Source organism: Pygocentrus nattereri, chromosome 23 (genome assembly GCF_015220715.1).
Source record: "Pygocentrus nattereri isolate fPygNat1 chromosome 23, fPygNat1.pri, whole genome shotgun sequence".
NCBI classification, from domain to species: Eukaryota; Metazoa; Chordata; class Actinopteri; order Characiformes; family Serrasalmidae; genus Pygocentrus; species Pygocentrus nattereri.
Window position 1 is genome coordinate 32,318,163 of NC_051233.1, and position 16,680 is coordinate 32,334,842.

At 39.7% G+C, this 16,680-nt stretch overlaps 1 protein-coding gene across 1 annotated transcript in view; it reads right to left on the minus strand.

Annotated features, from left to right (window-relative positions):
- The window catches only part of rxfp2l (relaxin family peptide receptor 2, like), an 85,671-nt gene that overhangs the window by 16,504 nt on the left and 52,487 nt on the right, over positions 1 to 16,680 (minus strand). The window contains exons 14-16 of the mRNA XM_037533628.1: positions 14,697 to 14,768; positions 10,663 to 10,892; positions 1 to 397 (exon numbers count right to left, since the gene is read on the minus strand). The exon at positions 1 to 397 is cut by the window's left edge and continues 14 nt beyond it. Coding sequence (XP_037389525.1) covers positions 1 to 397; positions 10,663 to 10,892; positions 14,697 to 14,768 — 699 coding nt within the window. The remainder of the gene's footprint in view (positions 398 to 10,662; positions 10,893 to 14,696; positions 14,769 to 16,680) is intronic.

The following is a 16,680-nucleotide window of genomic DNA, read 5'->3' on the forward strand; positions in this document are numbered from 1 at the left end:
GTCGAGTAGCACCTCGCTCCGGGTTTTTCCGCCTGGTCCGAGTGCAAGGGGAAGCACACGCCGTTCCGGCCGTAGAAGTTTCCGAACGTCTGCTTGTCGCAGAAGGGCACGAGCGCCAGGATGAAGCCCAGGGCCCAGATGGAGGTCAGGGAGCAGAGGGTCCGCTTCCGGCCGGCCCGGTAGTGCTGGAAGGGGAAGACGATGCACAGGTACTTCTCCAGCGTCATGTATGTCAGCATCATCACTGAAACCTCCGTGGACAGCATGGCCAGGGAGCCAATCAGCTGGCAGGACAGACTCTCCATCCAAATCTGGGCGTGGCGGTTGTACTCGCCGCAATATTTGATGTCGAAGGCGCCGATGAAGAAGAGATACACGCCCATCAAACAGTCTGCACCTATCAGAGAGAAGCGACATGCATATATCTATATTATATAAACCGAGGCTGTTCTACAGTTTCTCATTAGACTGAATGAATAACCGACTCTAAATGTAGGTATTGTGATATAAACCGAGTCCGTTCTACAGTTTCTCATTAGGCTGAATGAATAACCGGCTCTAAATGTAGGTATTGTGATATAAACCGAGTCTGTTCTACAGTTTCTCATTAGACTGAATGAATAACCGGCTCTAAATGTAGGTATTGTGATATAAACCGAGTCCGTTCTACAGTTTCTCATTAGGCTGAATGAATAACCGGCTCTAAATGTAGGTATTGTGATATAAACTGAGTCCGTTCTACAGTTTCTCATTAGACTGAATGAATAACCGACTCTAAATGTAGGTATTGTGATATAAACCGAGTCTGTGCTACAGTTTCTCATTAGACTGAATGAATAACCGACTCTAAATGTAGGTATTGTGATATAAACCGAGTCTGTTCTACAGTTTCTCATTAGACTGAATGAATAACCGACTCTAAATGTAGGTATTGTGATATAAACCGAGTCCGTTCTACAGTTTCTCATTAGGCTGAATGAATAACCGACTCTAAATGTAGGTATTGTGATATAAACCGAGTCCGTTCTACAGTTTCTCATTAGGCTGAATGAATAACCGACTCTAAATGTAGGTATTGTGATATAAACCGAGTCCGTTCTACAGTTTCTCATTAGGCTGAATGAATAACCGACTCTAAATGTAGGTATTGTGATATAAACCGAGTCCGTTCTACAGTTTCTCATTAGACTGAATGAATAACCGACTCTAAATGTAGGTATTGTGATATAAACCGAGTCCGTTCTACAGTTTCTCATTAGACTGAATGAATAACAGACTCTAAATGTAGGTATTGTGATATAAACCGAGTCTGTTCTACAGTTTCTCATTAGGCTGAATGAATAACCGACTCTAAATGTAGGTATTGTGATATAAACCGAGTCTGTTCTACAGTTTCTCATTAGACTGAATGAATAACCGGCTCTAAATGTAGGTATTGTGATATAAACCGAGTCCGTTCTACAGTTTCTCATTAGGCTGAATGAATAACCGACTCTAAATGTAGGTATTGTGATATAAACCGAGTCCGTTCTACAGTTTCTCATTAGGCTGAATGAATAACCGACTCTAAATGTAGGTATTGTGATATAAACCGAGTCCGTTCTACAGTTTCTCATTAGGCTGAATGAATAACCGGCTCTAAATGTAGGTATTGTGATATAAACTGAGTCCGTTCTACAGTTTCTCATTAGGCTGAATGAATAACCGGCTCTAAATGTAGGTATTGTGATATAAACTGAGTCCGTTCTACAGTTTCTCATTAGGCTGAATGAATAACAGACTCTAAATGTAGGTATTGTGATATAAACCGAGTCCGTTCTACAGTTTCTCATTAGACTGAATGAATAACCGACTCTAAATGTAGGTATTGTGATATAAACCGAGTCCGTTCTACAGTTTCTCATTAGGCTGAATGAATAACCGACTCTAAATGTAGGTATTGTGATATAAACCGAGTCCGTTCTACAGTTTCTCATTAGGCTGAATGAATAACCGGCTCTAAATGTAGGTATTGTGATATAAACCGAGTCCGTTCTACAGTTTCTCATTAGGCTGAATGAATAACCGACTCTAAATGTAGGTATTGTGATATAAACCGAGTCCGTTCTACAGTTTCTCATTAGGCTGAATGAATAACCGACTCTAAATGTAGGTATTGTGATATAAACCGAGTCCGTTCTACAGTTTCTCATTAGGCTGAATGAATAACCGACTCTAAATGTAGGTATTGTGATATAAACCGAGTCCGTTCTACAGTTTCTCATTAGACTGAATGAATAACCGACTCTAAATGTAGGTATTGTGATATAAACCGAGTCCGTTCTACAGTTTCTCATTAGACTGAATGAATAACAGACTCTAAATGTAGGTATTGTGATATAAACCGAGTCTGTTCTACAGTTTCTCATTAGGCTGAATGAATAACCGACTCTAAATGTAGGTATTGTGATATAAACCGAGTCTGTTCTACAGTTTCTCATTAGACTGAATGAATAACCGGCTCTAAATGTAGGTATTGTGATATAAACCGAGTCCGTTCTACAGTTTCTCATTAGGCTGAATGAATAACCGACTCTAAATGTAGGTATTGTGATATAAACCGAGTCCGTTCTACAGTTTCTCATTAGGCTGAATGAATAACCGACTCTAAATGTAGGTATTGTGATATAAACCGAGTCCGTTCTACAGTTTCTCATTAGGCTGAATGAATAACCGACTCTAAATGTAGGTATTGTGATATAAACCGAGTCCGTTCTACAGTTTCTCATTAGGCTGAATGAATAACCGGCTCTAAATGTAGGTATTGTGATATAAACCGAGTCCGTTCTACAGTTTCTCATTAGGCTGAATGAATAACCGGCTCTAAATGTAGGTATTGTGATATAAACCGAGTCCGTTCTACAGTTTCTCATTAGGCTGAATGAATAACCGACTCTAAATGTAGGTATTGTGATATAAACTGAGTCCGTTCTACAGTTTCTCATTAGGCTGAATGAATAACCGGCTCTAAATGTAGGTATTGTGATATAAACTGAGTCCGTTCTACAGTTTCTCATTAGGCTGAATGAATAACAGACTCTAAATGTAGGTATTGTGATATAAACTGAGTCCGTTCTACAGTTTCTCATTAGGCTGAATGAATAACAGACTCTAAATGTAGGTATTGTGATATAAACCGAGTCCGTTCTACAGTTTCTCATTAGACTGAATGAATAACCGGCTCTAAATGTAGGTATTGTGATATAAACCGAGTCCGTTCTACAGTTTCTCATTAGACTGAATGAATAACCGACTCTAAATGTAGGTATTGTGATATAAACCGAGTCCGTTCTACAGTTTCTCATTAGGCTGAATGAATAACCGACTCTAAATGTAGGTATTGTGATATAAACCGAGTCCGTTCTACAGTTTCTCATTAGGCTGAATGAATAACCGGCTCTAAATGTAGGTATTGTGATATAAACCGAGTCCGTTCTACAGTTTCTCATTAGGCTGAATGAATAACCGGCTCTAAATGTAGGTATTGTGATATAAATCGAGTCCGTTCTACAGTTTCTCATTAGGCTGAATGAATAACCGGCTCTAAATGTAGGTATTGTGATATAAACCGAGTCTGTTCTACAGTTTCTCATTAGGCTGAATGAATAACCGGCTCTAAATGTAGGTATTGTGATATAAACTGAGTCCGTTCTACAGTTTCTCATTAGGCTGAATGAATAACCGGCTCTAAATGTAGGTATTGTGATATAAACTGAGTCCGTTCTACAGTTTCTCATTAGGCTGAATGAATAACAGACTCTAAATGTAGGTATTGTGATATAAACCGAGTCCGTTCTACAGTTTCTCATTAGACTGAATGAATAACCGACTCTAAATGTAGGTATTGTGATATAAACCGAGTCCGTTCTACAGTTTCTCATTAGGCTGAATGAATAACCGACTCTAAATGTAGGTATTGTGATATAAACCGAGTCCGTTCTACAGTTTCTCATTAGGCTGAATGAATAACCGGCTCTAAATGTAGGTATTGTGATATAAACCGAGTCCGTTCTACAGTTTCTCATTAGGCTGAATGAATAACCGACTCTAAATGTAGGTATTGTGATATAAACCAAGTCCGTTCTACAGTTTCTCATTAGGCTGAATGAATAACCGGCTCTAAATGTAGGTATTGTGATATAAACCGAGTCTGTTCTACAGTTTCTCATTAGACTGAATGAATAACCGACTCTAAATGTAGGTATTGTGATATAAACCAAGTCCGTTCTACAGTTTCTCATTAGGCTGAATGAATAACCGGCTCTAAATGTAGGTATTGTGATATAAACCGAGTCTGTTCTACAGTTTCTCATTAGACTGAATGAATAACCGACTCTAAATGTAGGTATTGTGATAGAAACCGAGTCCGTTCTACAGTTTCTCATTAGGCTGAATGAATAACCGACTCTAAATGTAGGTATTGTGATATAAACCGAGTCTGTTCTACAGTTTCTCATTAGACTGAATGAATAACCGACTCTAAATGTAGGTATTGTGATATAAACCAAGTCCGTTCTACAGTTTCTCATTAGGCTGAATGAATAACCGGCTCTAAATGTAGGTATTGTGATATAAACCGAGTCTGTTCTACAGTTTCTCATTAGACTGAATGAATAACCGACTCTAAATGTAGGTATTGTGATAGAAACCGAGTCCGTTCTACAGTTTCTCATTAGGCTGAATGAATAACCGACTCTAAATGTAGGTATTGTGATATAAACCGAGTCCGTTCTACAGTTTCTCGTTAGGCTGAATGGATGTGTTAATTGTCTGAATGATGAAGATGAAGATGCTGAGATTTTCGTTGGGAGTGAAAGGATAGGCAAGATTAGAAGTGAGCAGATCAGAGGGACGGTGAAGGTGGAGCAGTTTGGAGGTAAAGCCAGAGAGGCCAGGTTGAGATGGTTTGGACATGTGTTGAGGAGGAATAGTGGATATATTGGGCAAAGAATGTTGGAGATGGAGCTGCCGGGTAGAAGGAGAAGAGGTAGACCTCAGAGAAGGTTTATGGATGTAGTGAAGGTGGACATGGAGATGGTTGGTTTGACAGTAGAGGAGGCAATGGATAGGGCAAGATGGAGGCAGATGATCCGCTGTGGCGACCCCTAAAGGGAGCAGCCGAAAGAAGAAGAAGAAGAAGATGCATGATTGCACTGGATATGTCATCATGGCCTTTTGTGATGAACTAATTAGCCACTTATTGTCCAGCTCCACTTTAGTGCTATAAAAAGCCCAGAAAGAAGAAATGGTACAAAAGGTTTTTTCTGCCTTCTTTAGCTTTAAACTGCCAGCTCTAGGTTACTGACCCAGTGGCGGTCTTGGTTCTGATCCGTCTGCCAGACGGAGATAAGAGATAAACACACATGCAGGTCCATGAAAAATAAAGTTTTCAAAAGACAAAATTTTGAAATCTTATTAAAAACGACACAATGTGCATTTTTCTATCTGCCTTTATATCTACGGGTATTTTATATCTTACATAAAGTGAGTCTTATCAAAGCTTTTAATTGTCCATTTCAGTCGTTAAACTCTGCTGGTCTGGTTGCACCACCTGACTTTTCAGACTAATTTCATATTAAACAAGCGTCTGCTTAGACGCCCGTAGAAACCTTTGTCCTTCACCTTGAGTTCATACTTACATGTTATCAAATAAACATTATTATGATAATTCCACATTTTCATGGTTCTCCCGAGTTCTGAACGCCTCACATGGTAAACGGAACCGTTCTGCCCACACGACTCAAAAATCGTATTTTTATTAATTAATTGGAGAAACAGCTGCTGACCTTGGTATTGCACAACAAAGGTCACATGGGGTCCTCTTCATGATGCAATACCTTAGCCCTTGGTTTTGTAAAAGCACATCAAAATAAAAGTCCTATGTTCTCCGTTATCCCGTCTGACATTTGAGGAAGAAAGAACTTGCAGACGGAAGTTTTTCAGTGAGTTGTGCACTTTTAAAGTTGTTTTTAATATTTTATATTATGTTGCAAAATGTTAATATTTTGTTTTGAAAATGTTCTTAAAATCATGCCAAACTACTTCATTTAAACTTTTATATGACTAGCTAACTTTTTTCTCAGTTTAATCAACCTATACGGTTGGACGGTTGCAACGTCTGACGTTTTTTGACTTTTGGCGGCAAAAAGAAGCTACAATGAACTTTATATTGATGCTCTGAAAACTGCTTACAGTTGAGGTGTTGATGAATAATTTGATGACTGCTATGTATTTATTAAGGAATTTTTGTGGGAAATATCATGGACTTGGACACAAAAGATGCACGTCATATCAGTGACCCATGCGCATGTTTGGGTTCTCATTTTTATGAGCCATTTCCATTGACCTCTGACTGCCCCTTGCTGTGGTTACGCTAACATACCACACCTAATCCAGCCCCAATCTAAACCTCAAAAGGAATAAAATTCAATACAACGCCAGTACAAGTTGCATTTCATTGTAATTGAGGTGGTATTGTGGTACTTTCCTCATTGGAACCAGCCAAATGTCTGTAAAGTGTCAAACTGCACATAATAATTATGTCTGAGGCAGAGTGCTAAATCTGTCCATCACACACACAGCCTGTCCTATTAGAGATGCATTGAGTGTGGCAGGTAGATTATAATGAGTCTTCCACTCATCATCCAGCTCTGGACCAAACAGCTCCGACAGGAAACATTCAGGACTCTCACAGCCCGATAACTGACCCACTGAAAGCAGAAGCCCCCAAACAGATGTACACGTTTGTGTTGATACTGTGGACACAATACTTTTCATATACATATCCGTTCACCCTGAAAGTGTGTGAGTATCTACGGTCATACGCAGAAGTGTGACCCTCCCGAGTCGAGAGAAAATAAGAGCACATCCTCGACAACATGCTCACTTCCATTAGACGTTTTCTGAATGTGTCTGTGAAGAAGTGTGTACATGCAAGGGGAGGCGATTCTGTGGCACTGCTATTTTGGTTCATTTCATTTCTGTTATTTCATATAATTGCTGTGTGAAATAAACAGTTTCTAAACATAATCCTAATCTGAGCCTCAGGGAACTGAAACAAGACGGTTATGGAGAGAGGGGATGTGATCTGACTAAAATCTCAGTGAAAAGCTTTTCACTGTGAGTGTGTGTGTGTGTGTGTGTGTGTGCGCGCTAATTTTCCTCGCAGCTGGTGTGATTCATGAGCATCTTTTGTGTTGTATGGGAGTTAAATGTGATAAAGACTGATAGATATATAATTTATTCAGCATTCATTCATGCAGGGGAAGTGTGTGTGTGTGTGTGTGTGTGTGTGTGTGTGTGTATGTTTGGGTGTGCATGTCTATGTGTGTGTATGTGTGTGTGTGTATGTCTATTTATATATGTGTGCGTGTGTGTGTTTGGGTGTGCATGTGTATATGTCTATGTATGTATGTGTGTATGTCTATATATATATATATATATATATATATATATATATATATATATGTGTGTGTGTGTGTGTGTGTGTGTGTGTGTGTGTATCTATTTATATGGGATCAATTTATATAAGAAGCTTGTCAGGTTTTCATTCTAACTATAGTACAGAAACAGCACTGATTCGCGTTATGAATGACCTCAGGCTCAGTGCTGGTGCACAAAATCCTTCTATTCTGGTTTTATTTTATCTTAGTGCAGCCTTTGATACCATTGACCACAAGATTTTACACCACCGCCTTGAATGTTAGGTCGGCCTCTCGAGCAGCTTTAGAATAGTTTAAATCATATTTAAGTAATAGGCAGTTCACGGTTTCACTTGGAAATCATTCATCAAAACAATTTTCCTTTTCTTGTGGAGTCCCCCAAGGTTCAGTCTTAGGGCCTTTGATTTTCTCTTTGTACATGCTGCCTCTGGGTGATGTTATTAGGAAGCAGAGTATAAATTTTCATAGCTTTGCTGACGACACCCAGCTGTACATTTCTATTCCTTCTGAAGATCAAGATTCTGCAGACAGACCAACCAGCTGTGTGTCAGATATTTCTCAGTGGATGTCACAATATTTCTACAATTAAATCATGAAAAAACTGAAATACTCAGTGTTGGTACAGAAAATAGAAACCTGAGGTATGAAACCTGGGTGTGATCTTAGACTCTGAGCTTTGTTTTATCTGCATGTAAACACAATCACTAAAGTAGCTTATCATCACTAAAGCTCGGCCTTTTCTATCTCAGAGAGACGCAGGGAAACTGGTTTATGCATTTGTTACAGCAGAGTTGATCACTGTAATGGTCTTCTTACTGGACTTCCTAAGAACGCTACACATCCCTTATACAAAACACAGCAGCATCCTAACAAAATCTAAGGAGAGAGATCCCATCACTCCCATTTTAATAGAGCTGCACTGGCTGTCTGTATCACTCAGGATAGATTTCAAGGTTCTGCTGCTAGTCTTTAAAGCTGAAAACAACCCTAAAGCACCTGCTTACATCTCAGAGCATCTGTTTATGTTCCAGCACGTAATCTAAGATGTGCAGATAGTGACCTTCTACAGACACCCTCTGTAAAAGAAAACATGGAGAGACTCGTTCAGTTATTCTGCCTCTAAACTTTTATTAGGCAGTCAAGCTCAGCGCTCACTTTTAAGAAGCACCTAAAAATGCATCTCATTCACTTAGCATTCAATTAAAACTGAATGTCTTCTAATTTAATCATTTTCTTCTGACTCTAATTGAATACTAATGGTCTCTTCTGTGACTGTTTTATGACCTGTCTGTAAAGCACTTTGAGCTGGCACTGGCATGAAAAGTGCTATGTAAATAAAATTATTATTATTATTATTATTATTATTATTATTATGTGTCTATTTGAGTGTGTGTGTGTATGTTTGGGTGTGTGTATGTCTATGTAATTGTGTGTGTATGTGTAACAAACATAAATGTGTGAAACATAAATAAAAACAGAATACGATGATTTGCAAATCCTTTTCAACCTGTAATCAACTGAATATGCTACAAACACGAGATATTTAATGTTCAAATGGATGAACTTACTTATAGTAAGAAAAATGCTTGAAACCAGCGAGATTTTAAATGGAAAATATGCAAAAACACACCTAGATGCAATTTAAATCATCTAGTGAACCTACAGTCATCTCATAATTAGAAATATTAGATAAGATTTGAGATGATTTAATTTACTAAGATATTGTTATTTTTTTAGTTTTTGGTTATATTGGTCTACAATAATAAAACACTTTTTGTGATGTAGCGATGTGAGCAATAAAATCTGCAACAGCAACACTTCTGTTTTACAGGAGTTTAGCGGGACCTTGTTCCTGGTCATCCAGGCTTTTATGTCTTTAACATGGTCTATCACTTTGTGTGCCTGTGTCATTGAATCTGGCAGAGCGGACATCTACAAATGAGTATCGCAGCATGAAAGTGAAAGGCAGAACTGTGTTTACAGATTATGTGTCCTTGGGGTTGTAAATAAAGGGAGAACAATGAGGGCCCTAAAACGAAGCCTTGTGGAACACCATACTGCGCTGCACCGTCTCCACTGCTGTGTTTCCTTTTTCTTCTATTAAATGTTTACGTTCAGTAATTGGCAAATGAGTGAAATAAGTGAAATAAACATATTATATTTCTCCATCCACGACCCTGACGGAGAAGCGGCTTAGAAGATGGATGGATATTTCTACATCCGTCTGAGAAATATTACACATTTAATACATTTTGGACAATTTCATTTGTCATATTTTTTTGCAGGGAACACTCTTAAAAAAGATGGTTCTTCAAGTTCAAGTACAAGCTCTGCATTGAAACAATAGAACCCTTTTTGGTGCTATATAGAACCCGTTTCAAAAGGGTGCTGTATAGAACCAAAAAGGCTTCTTTGCCTGGTGAAATTTTTCTTTAGATTATCAGACAATGTGCTGTATATGGTTCTATATAGCACCAAAAAGATGGATCTTCAAGTGCAAGTACAAGCTCTACATTGTATCTTTTGAAGAACCCTTTTTGGTATTTAGACCCCTTTCAAAAAGGGGCTATACAGAACCAAAAGGGGTCTTTGCCTGGTGAAATAGTGCTTTAGATTAACAGACTATGTGCTGTATATGGTTCTCTATAACACCTTTTTTTAAAAGGGTTCTATACAGCACCAAAAATGTGGTTCTTCAAGTTCAAGAACAAGCTCCACATCGTAGCAATAGAAGAAGCCCTTTTGGTATATGGAACCCTTGTCAAAAAGGTGCTATACAGAACCAAAAAAGGGTTCTTTGCTGGTGAAATCGTTCTTTAGGTTAAAGGAGAATGTGTGCTGTATGGATCTATGTAAAAAGCTCTGCATCGTAACAATAGAAGAACCCCCTCAAAAAGGTCCTATATAGAACCACATACAACACGTTCTCCATCAAGAACCATTTCACCAGGCAGAGCAACCCTTTAATCATGCAAACGGTTCTTTCAGTACTCATGCTTCTAAATGGAAACACTAGCTTTACTAAAGAACCCTTGAAGAACCATCTTTTTTAACTAAAACTGGTTAAGCTTTTCTCTCCCATCAGATTTGAGTGTCAGAACCATCCATAAATAATTTGACTAGTTTATGAATTTTAGGCGAAACATGGGGAACTTTCGGTGAAGAACAGCTCAGAACTCACAGCAGAGGGACTTGATGGCCATGGTGTGGTGCTGGTTCTCGGAAGCGATGCAGGAGCGCAGGCAGATCACGAAGACGTTCCCGAAGCAGATGACGAACGCCACGACCCAGACGAACACCCGCAGGATGATGTTGGCCAGCAGGTTCTCGAAGGAGGAGATGCCGTCGGTGTTGGGCTTGCAGCTCCGCACGTTCGGGGAGTAGCCGCAGTACTCGAACCGCTTAAAATAACTGACCACAGACACAAACAGCTTTGAAGACGCATGAAAACATTCGGTGGCACTTTGAGATGTTTGATGGAAATGTCTACTTGGGTCGTTCTCCATTTGAAGTGGGAAGTCAGGTGGAAACATTATTTAAAAATTAAAACTAAGCAATCTTAATGTCCAGATCTAATGTCCAGAAGCATCTCCTATTATCATATATGCAATGTTTACAGTCACTGGTGTTGTATGAATGTGGTGTAACACTGGTGACGGCGACTCCAGTGACGGCGACTCCAGTGACGGCGACGCCAGTGACGGCGACTCCAGTGACGGCGACTCCAGTGATGTTCTGGTTAAAACTGAGGATTTTGTAAACTGCCTGACTCGTCGGTTGATCAGGTGACCTTGTGTTACTATTTAAAATCAGTAATGATGTGATATTTATGGCATTATTTTGACTAAATTTGAATTACCCAGCCATTAAAGCTCAAAACACCAGTGACACATAGACGTTACGAACTGCCTGATAAAAACATTTAGTAATAAATGAATGAAACATAGCGAGGCCTCGAGACACTTCCTCTCTGATGAGCCTCGACCCAAAGAGGCAGGTTAACAGAGCTGAAACTACTGTGTTAAAATGCAAAATAAAAGTCCTGATAACACCAGTGACCAAAATCTCTGTGATGAATGAATCTATTAAATAAAATCCATATTTTTCAAAATGTAGTAGAATGTTAATGATATAAAAAGTAAACATGAATCTGTTTTATATAAATTCTCAGATTAAACCGCTTAAAATATTGTTTTATATTAAAAATGTTGAAAAATGAAACAGGATAGAAATGAAAAATTGGAGAAATTCTAAGGGAAAAGTGTTATTTCATCTTGGGTCGACTGGGTAAATGTACACACCTGACTTTTGGAGCTGAACCTGATATTTTCAGCATCTTTTAAGCTCCAAAACCTTTGTGACATTGTTTCCCCTCCAAATGAAGAACGACCCACTGGCATCATCCAGCATCTGATCAGCCCTTATTCAGCTATACACACACTGTACTGTACAAAAGGCACTTAAACCAACAGTTTGAAGTCATTTATCTGGACAGTTAGTGTGTTTATATTTGTTAAAACAACATTTTGTATGTATTACAGTAAATTCAAACAAACACTAAAGCAGGTAAAAGTCATTTTCTTACCCTTAAAAATGTTGAGTTAATTAGAAGAGCACACTGAAGAAATTGTATCTAGTGAAGTACAATGATCTTAAATCTTGTCGTTATTCTAATATTTCTAATATTTCAAATTTTGAGACGATTGTGCACTTATTATAAGTTTATCTGTCTTATTTCTAGACATTATTTACTTGGTTTTCATAAATTTATGCAAGTAATTATGCAAGTAAGTAAAATTATTTGAATATACTGGCAGATATTTTAGCTGGTTTCATGCACATTTGTTACAACAGGCAAAATTATCTGCCAATATAATAAGATTTACTTAACACAGTTACCTAAAGCAAGTAAAAATGTCTCGAAATAAGTTTAGTAATATTAAACCAAGCTTCCAAAAACAGAATTATTACTTTACAACCACATTAGAATATTAGAAAAATGTCATTATTAAAGATTTCTGGAGCTTTCTGAACAGAAAGTTATTTTTCAGTGTATTACAGTTCAGTATTATTCTCATTTATTTATTTTAGATCATTCATTTTTTGCACTTTCAGTATATCGCTGTTGTCAGAGGAAAACCTTGTATTTCCAAAACGGTGACTTTACAGGAGAAAGAAAAAAACACCATTTACTTCTAATGTAAATCAATGGAACCAGAACTTTTTCCAAGTCATTTTGGGCTGTTTCTTTTGGTCCAATCATCATGAAATTTACAAGCAATTTCAAGAGCAACGAGCATTTTCAGATTGTCAGAAACTGAAAAACGTCAAAATGGAGATATGAGGTTTTCTTCTGACTACAGTGACATATTTTGAGTAGTATATGATATGTCACATGATATATTTGTATAAATTAAAATTGAAAATAAAGAGAACACACTTTAATTGGGGCATTCATGGGCTGGAGGTTAGGGAACCAGCCCTGTGACTAGAAGAACCCCTTGGCTGACAGTCCATGACTGACGTGTCCTTGAGCAAGACACCTAACCCCCAATTGCTCCCCGGGTGCCATGGATAGGGCTGCCCCTCGTGTGTGTGCTCACTGTGTGCATGTATGTGGGTGTTTCACTGCACGGGGGTTAAATGCAGAGGTGTAATTTCTCAGTGTGCAAACACGAAGACAAATGGTTGTGAATTCTAATTCTTTTAATGCACCATTGATTCTAATTCAGGTCCTGAGGCTGATACGGTAATAATCACCATAGAAATCATGTTCTGAGAAAGCCGAGGGTCGGGGGGGGGGGGCGTTCTTCATCCTTGCGTAAGTGATGGGTTTTCATTTCGAAATCTCTCTGAAGACTGAAGCCTTTTCTTTCCTGTTTTTGGCCTCTTTGTTTTTTTCTTTCCCCTTCAGGTGAACTCATCGATTCTGCAGCTATTATGTCTGACACACACAGCGAGACGGCGTGAGAGAGCGATGGAGAGAGATGGATGCTGTGTTTGTAGTGAGGAAATCTGCTCTGATTGCCTGCGGAATCGGAACGCCAGCTTATGGCTCGATGGTTCATCAGTTTTATGCGAGCTTTGAGCTTCGCTTCTGTACTAAAACAATCAGCCGCTGTCTGAACTGCACAAAAACACAACGCTCTCTTCTGACACCCTCGAGTCTTTAGAGCGACGAAAGCCAAGGCTTGGCCCGACGGCTCGGCCCAACGGCTCGGCCCGATGGCTCGGCCTGACAGCTCAGCCCTAATGCCTCCTTTTGGCCTGGTGAGCATCCCGGCCTGTTTATGCCTGCCGCTGATAACTCGGCATGTAAAATTAAACTGCTTCCAATTTACAGATGCACAACACTTCCCCTCCATTTCCCCAGAGATATCACACCTCACTGAAACCGGATTTCGTTTTCCTCATAGCCGAGGGCGCCAGTCATGTTCGGTGGGGATGCCAACTGCCGCCACTGAAAGGAAAGTTTATTTACTGCGGAGCTGCTGTGACTCGAAATGGCTTGATTTAAAACTTGAGAACCATCTAAACTGAAAGTTTGGGCTTCTGTAAACTCACAGCATGTCAGACCAGCATCGTAATGCTAATGTTCTTGGCTTGTACTCAAAAAAAATGAAGTTTGTGTCGCACCAGGAATGATGTACCTGCGAAATCCCATCATTTAGAAAGGCAAGCATCAAATTCAAGGGAAAACCGCATTAGCGATCGAAGTTTACAGCCATCATGCAGTTTCACTGGGATGTGCTGCACTGCACACAAAGGTTTTTGGTGCAGTTAGCAAGCTGGCTAACTCGCTAAACATAAACATAAAAAGAAGCCCTAGAACCCCATCAGTGAACACTGAACTTAAAGCCAGCAGGCCGTCAGATTTTCCACCAGCGGGCCAACAGTGGCCCTCGATCCTCTCAGTGTCTGTGTAACTGAGCTCTTCCAACCAACACTGGACTTTACTGAACAATAACTTCACTGAAACAGCAGATTCTAACTACTGACTACTGCATTTATCGTTGATATGTTTATCCCAATATCATAAAAAGCACAGTTACTGCCGAGATCAACAGGTTTCTGTCTCCGCTGACACGTTTCAAAGCCAGATTACAGAGAAAATGACAAACGTGAACTAACAGGGTAGATAAGAAGGTCCGTTTAGATTTCCGGTTCACTTCAACATTGAATCCCAATGACTTGGGGAAATTCCGGGATACTCACATGTGGGAGAGGTTGCTGAGGGAGCGGAACATTCGGATGCTGATGTTGGGAATCTCCACCTCCTCCATGCTCCTGCACAACAGTAACATCCCATCAGTCCCGTTTCAGACGACATGGTAACATCGAACGCCAGATTTACTAAACTTAGCACTAATGCATTTTTCTGTTTTATCGCCGTGCACATGGGGGCGCCGCTGAGCTGCTTGGAAATGAACTGCTATGCAAATGAACAGCCTGTAGCGACCGATTAACGTGAACTGAGCAGAAATATTTTATACAATTACTAAAAAAGCAATAAATGCTAGCTTTTCGTTCATCTCTTCATGTCTTCGGAAATGTTTGTTTATTGAGCTGTTTTATTGTTTCTTTTACTGGATTTTAGCTCTTCCCATATGAAATAATATGCAAAGTCTTATTATTTAATAAATAAGGCATATTCTTTAGTAAATACAGGTGCTCCAATGCAAAACAGGCTGAGCCGTTTTTAGGTTATAGAAGTGTATATTAAAACTTTGGGCCTGCTGGTGGGCCTCGGCCATTTAAAGGGTTAAATATACAGAAAATGCCCCCAAATTTCAGTCTGTTTCCTTCTGTAACTGCTGTTTGAAACTCTGTCTGAGTGGATCTGTATATTAGCGCATGTCTTAGTAAATCTGCTGTAAAGTTGATGCAATTCTTTTCTGAATTTCAAGGCGCTCTCAAGGCTTTGCGCTTTCCTTAGTAAATCTGCCACAAAGCATTTTTCTGTTTTATCACCATACACATGGGGGCGCCACTGAGCTGCATGCAAATGAACTGTTATGCAAAATAACAACCTGGAGCAGCCGATTAACGTAAACTGAGCAGAAATATCTCTCTAACTCCCACTCTCGAAGTGGATCTGTATGTTAGTGCATGTCTAATCTGGCACAAAGTCTGGTACAAGTTAGCATAGCTAAACTTTAAGGTTGATGCAAAATAGCATCATGGGCTGGAGGTCAGGGAACCGGCCTCGTGACCGGAAGGTCACCGGTTCGATCCCCAGAGCCGACAGCACATGACTGAGGTGTCCTTGAGCAAGACACCTAACCCCCAACTGCTCCCTGGGTGCTGCGGATTGGGCTGCCCACCGCTCCGGGCAAGTGTGCTCACTGACCCCTAGTGTGTGTGTGTTCACTAGTGTGTATGTGGTGTTTCACTTCACGGATGGGTTAAATGCGGAGGTGAGATTTCCCCGTTGTGGGACTAATAAGGGTCACTTAATAATTAATTAATTTATCCTTTAGTAAAGCGATGTGATCTACCACAAGCTGAAAATGTGTGCACTTCTATTTTGTCTGAGGCACAAACGGCCTCATTAAACACAAAACCCATTACCAGGAATATACTTGTCAGCAATCCCCCCTCTGGCCACCAGAGGTCTTCCACTCCTGAGTTCTAACGACAACCCTAATGAGCTCCACCTGATCCTCATTTCCACTCTGCTCTGCTATAAAACCTCTCAGTTGCACTCGCACTTTGCGAAGTATTGCCAGTTCCTCAGTGTCTGCCTTCCCAAGCCTTGTTTATTCCCTGGTCTTCTTTTGGTGTTTTGGACTGTCGCCTGCTCTTTTGGATACGTTTGCCTGTTTTTTGGCTTTTGACCTCCTTTTCTGTCCTCGACCTTGCCCCCTGAATTTCCCTGTTTTATTTGACCACCTTTAACCTTCACATGGATCCTTCTCTTGTTCCTGAGCATCAACTGTTACAATACTTCCCACCTCTGTGATCCTTTGTTGTTTTTATTCGAAACTTTTCAAGTGTTCCAGGCTGTTCCAGGAGTGACAGAGCAATAAATCAGAAGCTACAGAAGTTTCAGCAACAGGCCTTCAGACTTAGTAATGATGCAACAAATTACTTTTGCATACATGTCTTGTTTTTCTGAGCGAGTGCGGAGCCTGATAGCTTAATTTGACTTATAAATTCACGCTTGCAGTTACAAGTACCTGTAAACTGCATAAATTAG